We start from the raw sequence: 9,590 nt of genomic DNA on the forward strand, positions 1-9,590 counted from the left end.
GTGACCAAATCTTGTTAATATTTGGTCGCATGTCCCTTGGCAAGTTTCGAGGCGCTTTTGGTAGCTTCTGGTTGAATTTTTGACCACTCCTCTTGACAAAATTGATGCAGTTCAGCTAAATTTCTTGATTTTCTGACATGGACTTGTTTCTTCAGCATTGTCCAAACGTTTAAGTCAGGACTTTGAAAAGGCCATTCTACAAGTTTAATTCTTGCCTGATTTAGCCATTCCTTTTACCACTTTTGACGTGCCTTTGGTGTCATTATCCTGTTGGAACACCCAACTGTGCCCAAGACCCAACCTCAGTGCTGATGATTTTAGGTAGACCTGAAGAATTTGGAGGTAATCCTCCTTTTTTCATTGTCCCATTTAAAGCACCAGTTCCATTGGCAGCAAAACAGGCCCAGAGCATAATACTACCACCAACCATGCTTGGCGGTGGGCATGGTGTTCCTGGGATTAAAGACAAACATATAGATGGGTATTGTGGCCAAACAGCTCCATTTTTGTTTCATCTGACATCACAAGGACAAAAATAAGACTTTCTGGGAGAAAGTTCTGTGGTCAGTGTAAGTCAGCTTTTGATCTGGACTGTACTGTACACTGCAGCTAATCTAGTTCATAAAGTGTGCAATGGGCACCGACACACACACACACACACACACACACACACACACACACACACCCGGCGCTAGAGTGCACGGCCAGATTCCATCAGGGGGGATTTGGCACCAGGCGGCCGACAAACACTGATAGTCAGTGAGGACTCGCTCCGTCTGACCTTCTGATTTGGCTCACAGACGCCCAGAAGGAATACTCGAACGTGTTCTAATACGGGAAGCCTGTGCACCGGCTCGCTTTTGGCCGTGCAAATGCACAGCAAAGCGCAGGTCCTGGAACATATTAGTGGGAGTCAGGGTTCTTCAGCAGAGGTGACTTGTGTAACAGGCGGTGAAAGGATGAATTATACATGGACACATGCTGGTCATCACCCATTACGACGGGGAAGTGACCGCACTCACGCACGCACGCACGCACGCACGCACGGACGGACGGACGGACGGACGGACGGACGGACGGACGGACGCACGCACGCACGCACGCACGCACGCCGCTACATTTGTGTCCAGCCGCTACATTTGTGTCCATTCATTCAACTTGATTGCCTTCATTAGTGTATGTACAGTACTTGCAGGTCCTAACTGAGAACTATCAGGACACAATGTTAGAATAATAGTACTGTACTACTACTTGCTAGACAAGACATGCACTATATTGCCAAAAATATTTGGCCACCCATCCAAATGTTGAGAATCAGGTGTCCTAATCACTTGGCCCGGTGTATAAAATCAAGCATCTGCTCCGCCGCTCGCAGTCTGTGGGACGCTCTCCCTGACCACCTGAGGGCACCACAGACTGTGAATGCTTTTAAGAAAGGCTTAAAGGCCTACTGAAAGCCACTACTACCGACCACGCAGTCTGATAGTTTATATATCAATGATGAAATATTAACATTGCAACACATGCCAATACGGCCTTTTTAGTTTACTAAATTGTAATTTTAAATTTCCCGCGAAGTATCCTGTTGATGACGCATATGTTGACGCGTGCTTGTGACGTTGGAGCGGACATTTTCTCCCAGCACCACTCACGGCTAAAAGTAGTCTGCTTTAATCGCATAATTACACAGTATTTTGGACTTCTGTGTTGCTGAATCTTTTGCAATTAGTTCAAATAATAATGGAGACGTCAAAGAAGAAAGCTGTAGGTGGGAAGCGGCGTATTGCGGCCGCCTTTAGCAACACAAAAACAGCCGGTGTTTCCTTGTTTACATTCCCGAAAGATGACGGTGAAGCTTTACTATGGAACAGAGCGGTCAAGCGAACATGGTTCCCTACCGCATGTCAACCGGCAGGTTTCGGTGAGAACATTTTGGTAATAAGTCGGCTCTTGCCGTAGACATGAGCGGAGAGCTTGCGTTGTTCCTTGTGCACCTGTCAAAGAGGCAGCTGTGGACTCTCTTGCCTCCTCTGACCGGCCACCCCCGAACGTGGGATGCTTCCAAAGAGGAGGAAGGAAAAAAAATAATAATCTCAGCCCGGCCCCAACAGCTGCCTTCGCTTCGCATCGTCGAGAAACGTGGGTTCCCTCAGAGACACTGGCGGTCACCAGACCTGTGGCCACACCCCTCCGACTTTCAGGTTGTACAGGTACGACCATATAATCTCACTAAAACACTAGTAACACAATAAGTAGATAAGGGATTTTCCAGAATTATCCTAGTAAATGTGTCTAATAACATCTGAATTGCTATGCCGTCTAGTTTTATTTTTTTTTGTTATTATTTTTTTCTCTCCAGTCGTTCACTCTCACTTTCCTCATCCACAAATCTTTCATCCTCGCTCAAATTAATGGGGAAATTGTCGCTTTCTCGGTCCGAATCGCTCCCGCTGCTGGTGGCCATGATTGTAAACAATGTTCAGATTTGAGGAGCTCCACAACCCTTGACGTCACGCACACATCGTCTGCTTCTTCCGGTACAGGCAAGGCTTTTTTATTAGCGACCAAAAGTTGCGAACTTTATCATCGATGTTCTCTACTAAATCCTTCGAGCAAAAATATGGAAATATCGCAAAATGATGAAGTATGACACATAGAATGGACCTGCTATCCCCGTTTAAATAAGAACATCTCATTTCAGTAGGCCTTTAAAACCCCTTTTTTTTTTTTTAGATATATGCATACTAGTTCTAGCTATTAGGCTGTTCTTGTCAAAGTTCGTTTGTGACGAACCCCAAGATGTAGAGAAGGATTGAGGCATTTTGCAGGAAAATATGATTTAATTTAAAACACTAAGACAAAAACAAACAAAGGGCACAACAAAAAGCGCGCACAGGCGGATAAACAAAAAGGCCTAGCGTGGAAACTAGCAGGTATCGAGCAAGAAACAGAAGTCATACTTATAATATGAAAACAAATTTGGAAGCAGGGAACAAAAGACAATAAGCTACAAACCAGGATCAAATATAGCTTACCGTAACCATGCATTGACACGATGTGATACGACACGACAGGTAGCAACGACAAAAGCGACAATAATCCAACACTGACTGGAGGACAAAAGCAGGTAAAAATAGGATCGGGCTGATTGACACCAGGTGTGATCAGGTGCCAATCAGCCGCAGTAGAAGGGAAACGGCGCACAGGGGGAAAAAAACAGGGAACAGACAAAATAAGAGCGCTGACAGGAACTAAAGACAGGGAATACTAAACACAAACAGAGGACAAATTAAAACACAAACAAACTGTCAGGGGCAGTTCTAGTTTTTATTTATTTTATTTGTATTATCTTTTATTTTTATTTTATTTTTTTAATACACTGTCGCACTTTGAGCTTGTTTACTCAATGTAATGCTCCCAGTCTGTGGAAAGCTCTCCCTGACCACCTGAGGGCACCACAGACTGTGGATGATTTTTTAAAAAGGCTTAAAAACCCTTATTTTTTAAAAAGCCTTTTTTGTTTTAGATATATGCATACTAGTTATAGCTATTAGGCTGTTCTAGTGTTTTTTTTATTTTTATTTGTATTATCTTTTTATTTTTATTTTTTTTATACACTGTCGCACTTTGAGGTTGTTTACTCAATGTAAAGTGCTTTTTACAAATAAAATATATTATTTTTATTGACAGTTAATGTTATGTGTGTATTTTTAACTCGGCAATTCAACACGTCTGGACTCTTGGGCACCCGGTAGTCCGGTAGTGTGTCAAAGTTTGAGCTCTGGACAGTGTTAGTCGTTTAGTGTCCTAATCACTTGGCCGGTGTATAAAATCAAGCATCCGCCGCTCCCAGTCTGTGGAACGCTCTCCCTGACCACCTGAGGGCACCACAGATTGTGGATGATTTTTAAAAAAGGCTTAAAAACCCTTCTTTTTTAAAAAGCCTTTTTTTTTTAGATATATGCATACTAGTTCTAGCTATTAGGCTGTTCTAGTTTTTATTTTCATTTTATTTGTATTATCTTTTTATTTTTATAAAAAAAAATTTAATACACTGTTGCACTTTGAGGTTGTTTACTCAATGTAAAGTGCTTTTCACAAATAAAATCTATTACTATTATTATTGAGAGTTAATGTTATGTGTGCATTTTTAACTCGGCAATTCAACACGTCTGGACTCTTAGGCACCCGGTAGTCCGGTAGGGTGTCAAAGTTTGAGCTCTGGACAGTGTTAGTCGTTTAGTGTCCTAATCACTTGGCCGGGTGTATAAAATCAAGCATCCACCGCTCCCAGTCTGTGGAACGCTCTCCCTGACCACCTGAGGGCACCACAGACTGTGGATGATTTTTAAAAAAGGCTTAAAAACCCTTATTTTTTTAAAACCTTTTTTTTTTTTTAAGATATCTGCATACTAGTTCCAGCTATTAGGCTGTTCTAGTTTTTATTGGTATTATCTTTTTATTTTTACTTTATTTTTTTAATACACTGTAGCATTTTGAGGTTGTTTATTAATGTAATGCTCCCAGTCTGTGGAACGCTCTCCCTGACCACCTGAGGGCACCACAGACTGCGGATGATTTTTAAAAAAGGCTTAAAAACCTTTTTTTTTTTAAAAGCCTTTTTTTTTTAGATATATGCATACTAATTATAGCTATTAGGCTGTTATCTTTTTACTTTTATTTAATTTTTTTAATACACTGTCGCACTTTGAGGTTGTTTACTTAAAGTAAAGTGCTTTTTACAAATAAAATATATTATTATTATTGAGAGTTAATGTTATGTGTGTATTTTTAACTCGGCAATTCAAGACGTCTGGACTCTTGGGCACCCGGTGTCATAGTTTGAGTTCTGGACAGTGTTAGTCATTTAGTTGTGCAGAAATACCACTCTCAAGGTCACACTTATCAGGACCTCTACTCTCTGCTGTTTGCTGGCCCTGCCTGCTGCCAACTGGACTACTGCAGGAGGTATCACGGACGTTCATTTCCTGGCCCTGCTGGGTGGCGGCGGCGGTGATACGTGCATGCGCGCGGCCTCTCACCCCATCGCTGGACCTGCTGCCGCTGCCTTGCTGCTGTCTGATCCGGTCTGATGTGATTTGGAGACGATTGAGGCGCTGCGATACGTAATGTCTCTTCAGCTCCAGCAGCATTGTTCCATTACGAGCCGGGCTTGGTCGGGCCGCTCTCTGTCACGGGACACACCACAGAGTGCTCGTTACTACGGTAATGATGATGCGTTTGTTTTTCTGATAGTCCGCGGCAAAACTCTATACATTTCTGTGCATCGTTGAAAAATGAAGCGGGGGCAAACAAATGCCGGTAAAAATATCCACTGGTCACAACAATCGATACATCAATCAATCGCAAACGAGAAGAATCAGAGTCATTTATAGTAAATATGAGAGTTATGGGAGCGTAGGGCGCATAGAGTAGTAGTTGCGGTTAACTTACAACAGTCTCAACATCGCAGGTTTTAAAGTACCTTATGAAGCCTACTCAGTGGCTTACTGGTTAGAGTATGGGTGTCAAACTCTGGCCCGCGGGCCAAATCTGGCCCGTCGTGCAATTTAATTTGGCCCTTGAGGTAATATCAGTTTAGCATTAGAGCTGGCCCGCAGGTGTTATACAGAGTCGGTGCCGCTGTAACACCGCATTCACCGCTAATACTCATACTTGCCAACCCTCCTAATTTTCCCGGTAGACTCCCGAAAATCTCCCGGGGCAACCATTCTCCCGAATTTCTACCGATTTCCACCTGGACAACTATGTTGGGGGCGTGCATTTAAGGCACTGCCTTTAGCGTTCTCTACAACCTGTCGTCACGTCCGCTTTTCCTCCATACTAACAGCGTGTCACATAATATTTGTGGCTTTTACACACACACACACACACACACACACACACACACATACACACATACACACACACACACAAGTGAATGCAGGGCATACTTGCTCAACAACCATACAGGTCACACTGAGGGTAGCCGTATAAACAACTTTAGCACTGTTACAAATATGCGCCACACTGTGAACCCACACCAAACAAGAATGAATTTCGGGTGAACATCCGCACCGTAACACAACAGACCAAATACCCAGAACCCCTTGCAGCACTAACTCTTCCGGGAAACTTCCAGCAAACCGACCAATAATTAACGTTTTATTCATGCATTTTCTCTTGATACTTCAAGGCTTGAATGTTTGGGTCATTCATTGTTATTTTATTTTCAAATTTATTATTATCCTGTGGAAATGTTTTTATATTTACCTCAGAAGATTGCAAATAGAAAAAAAGGCATAACATTTTTATTTGAATTGTATTTGATATGCCATTGATATTTTTTTTATTATTATTTGAAACTGGATTTTGCATGTCACTAAAGTTATATAAGCCTTGCTTGTTCAACTTGTTTGGGTCCCTATTAAAAGGTTCATTTGTTCAACCTTGGCCCGCGGCTTTGTTCAGTTTAAAATTTTGGCCAGCTCTGTATTTGAGTTTGACACCCCTGGGTTAGAGTGTCTGCCCTGAGATGGGTAGGTTGTGAGTTCAAACCCCGGCCGAGTCATACCAAAGACTATAAAAATGGGACCTATTACCTCCCTGGTTGGCGCTCAGCATCAGGGGTTGGAATTGGGGGTTAAATCAGCAAAAATTATTCCAGGGCGTGGCCACCGCTGCTGCTCACTGCTCCCCTCACCTCCCAGGGGGTGAACAAGGGTGATGAGTCGAATTCCACCACACCTATTGTGTGTGTGACAATCATTGGTACTTTAACTTTAACTTAAATAAGTACCTTAGAGCAGTGGTCCCCAACCTTTTTGTAGCTGCTTGATAATTTGTCCCACGGCCTGGAGGGGGAGGCGGGTCGGATTTTTAATTTTTTATTTTATTTATTTATTTATTTTTGTCATGAAAAAGGGAGTTTTTGGGGGTTGGTGCACTAATTGTAAGTGTATCTTTTTTTTTAATGTTGATTTAATAAAAAAATGCCTCCTCCGACGGGTCCCCCCCGAACGTGGGATGCTTGCACCGTGGAGGAGGGGGAAAAAAAAAATCTCAGCCCGGCCCCAACGGCCGGCTTCGCTTTGCCTCGTCGAGAAACGTGGCTTTTCTCAGAGACACTGGCGGTCGCCACATCCCTCCGACTTTACGGTACGACCATATAATCTCACTAAAACACTAGTAACCCAATAAGCAGATAAGGGATTTTCCAGAATTATCCTAGTAAATGTGTCTAATATCTGAATCGCTGCCACTGCCCTCGTAGTTTTTTTTCTTTCTAGTCCTTCACTCTCACTTTCCTCATCCACAAATCTTTCATCCTCACTCAAATTAATGGGGTAATTGTCGCTTTCTCGGTCCGAATCGCTCTCGCTGCTGGTGGCCATGATTGTAAACAATGTTCAGATGTGAGGAGCTCCACAACCCGTGACGTCACGCGCACATCGTCTGCTACTTCCGGTACAGGCAAGGCTTTTTTATTAGCGGATTATGCGACCTCCTCGTGCAGCTGTCAAAAAGGCAGCTGTGATCTTGGCTCCTCGGTTGGCTTCTCTCAGAGACACTGGCGGTCACCGCAGCCCTCCGACTTTCAGGTATGATTTTATAATCTCACTAAAACAGTACTAACACAATAAGCAGATAAGGAATTTTCCAGAATTATCCTAGTAAATGTGTCTGATAACATCTGCATTGCTCCCACTGCCGTCGCCTTTTTTTTTTTTTTTTTTAGTGCTTCACTCTAACTTTCCTCATCCACAAATCTTTCATCCTCGCTCAAATTAATGAGGAAATTGTTGCTTTCTCGGTCCAAATCGCTCTTACTGCTGGCGGTTATGATTATAAACAATGTTCAGATGTGAGGTGCCCTACAACCCGTGACATCACGCGCACATCGTCTGCTACTTCTGGTACAGGCAAGGCGTTTTTATTAGCGACCAAAAGTTGCTAACTTTATCGTCGATGTTCTCTACTAAATCCATTCAGCAAAAATATGGCAATATGGCGAAATGATCAAGTATGACACATAGAATGGACCTGCTATCCCCGTTTAAATAAGAACATCTCATTTTAGTAGGCCTTTAAGATAACAATAATCACCACCGCATTTCTTTGTAGTTTATGTATCTTTACCAAGTATAATAACGAGGCTAAGCATGTGACACACCGAGACAGGTTTAATAATGATGTTGATATTGGGCCGATCTCACCCATGGATGATGGTATCGTAATCTGCAGCATAAAAAAAATCCAGATTCGAAAAACTGCTGAAAAAAATTTCGATACAGGTCTCCGGGTACGGAACCTTTTCTTGGTTGCAGTAAAATGACACATGGAAGAGCAAAGAGGGCCTTAAAAATGTATTTTTTTTTTAAATAAAATAATTACATTGAAAAAAAAAAAAAGAGTTTTTGACAATTATAAATCGGATCACGATTGCATAAATAAGGATTGATTTTTTTGGGAGCATCCCTAAAACCACAGTGTATAATATCAATGTAGTGTATATACCAAAAACTGGTCTTCTCCCTCCTTACGAGCTCTGCTGTGCAGCTGCATGCTGAGCTCCAAGAAGACCTCGTTTAAGCGGTCCATCTCTTCCTCCACCTGGAAACAGACACGTTTTAATTGGCTGCATCCAGGAGGAAATGTGTTAACGACTTGAGAGGTGTTATGAAGAGTCATACCTCCACTCGAGTCCCACATGCTGTCCAAACAAAGAAGAAGCACAGAACATGTGATCAGTGCATATCTCAAATAATCATTAACTTTAGAATTTCATGGCTGCAACACGTGCCAAAGTAGTGGGGAAAGGGCATGTTCACCACTGTGTTACATCACCTTTTCTTTTAACAACACTCAATAAACGTTTGGGAACTGAGGAAACTAATTGTTGAAGCTTTGAAAGTGGAATTCTTTCTCATTCTTGTTTTATGTAGAGCTTCAGTCGTTCAACAGTCCGGGGTTCAACAGTACGCTGTCGTATTTTACGCTTCATAATGCGCCACACATTTTCCATGGGAGACAGGTCTGGACTGCAGGCGGGCCAAGAAAGTACCCGCACTCTTTTTTTACGAAGCGATACTGTTGTAACACGTGCTGAATGTGGCTTGGCATTGTCTTGCTAAAATAAGCAGGGGCGTCCATGAAAAAGACGGCGCTGAGATGGCAGCATATGTTGTTCCAAAACCTGTATGTACCTTTCAGCATTAATGGTGCCTTCACAGATGTGTAAGTTACCCATGCCTTGGGCACTAATGCACCCCCATACCATCACAGATGCTGGCTTTTACACTTTGCGTCGATAACAGTCTGGATGGTTCGCTTCCCCTTTGGTACGGATGACACGATGTCGAATATTTCCAAAAACAATTTGAAATGTAGACTCGTCAGACCACAGAACACTTTTCCACTTTCATCTTGGGCCCAGAGAAGCCGGCGGCGTTTCTGGATGTTGTTGATAAATGGCTTTCGCCTTGCATAGTAGAGCTTTAACTTGCACTTACAGATGTAGCAACAAACTGTATTTAATGACAGTGGTTTTCTGAAGTTTTCCTGAGCCCATGTGGTGATATCCTTTAGAG

General features: G+C 42.6%; 1 protein-coding gene across 1 annotated transcript in view; it reads right to left on the bottom strand.

The window, feature by feature from the left end:
* Window positions 1-4,045: 4,045 nt before the first annotated feature.
* The window catches only part of si:ch211-286b4.4 (zonadhesin), a 185,733-nt gene continuing 180,188 nt past the window's right edge, over window positions 4,046-9,590 (bottom strand). The window contains exons 61-63 of the mRNA XM_061878358.1: window positions 8,694-8,713; window positions 8,518-8,613; window positions 4,046-5,189 (exon numbers count right to left, since the gene is read on the bottom strand). Coding sequence (XP_061734342.1) covers window positions 4,860-5,189; window positions 8,518-8,613; window positions 8,694-8,713 — 446 coding nt within the window. The 3' untranslated portion in view covers window positions 4,046-4,859. The remainder of the gene's footprint in view (window positions 5,190-8,517; window positions 8,614-8,693; window positions 8,714-9,590) is intronic.

This window comes from Nerophis ophidion, linkage group LG18 (assembly GCF_033978795.1).
Source record: "Nerophis ophidion isolate RoL-2023_Sa linkage group LG18, RoL_Noph_v1.0, whole genome shotgun sequence".
NCBI lineage: Eukaryota > Metazoa > Chordata > Actinopteri > Syngnathiformes > Syngnathidae > Nerophis > Nerophis ophidion.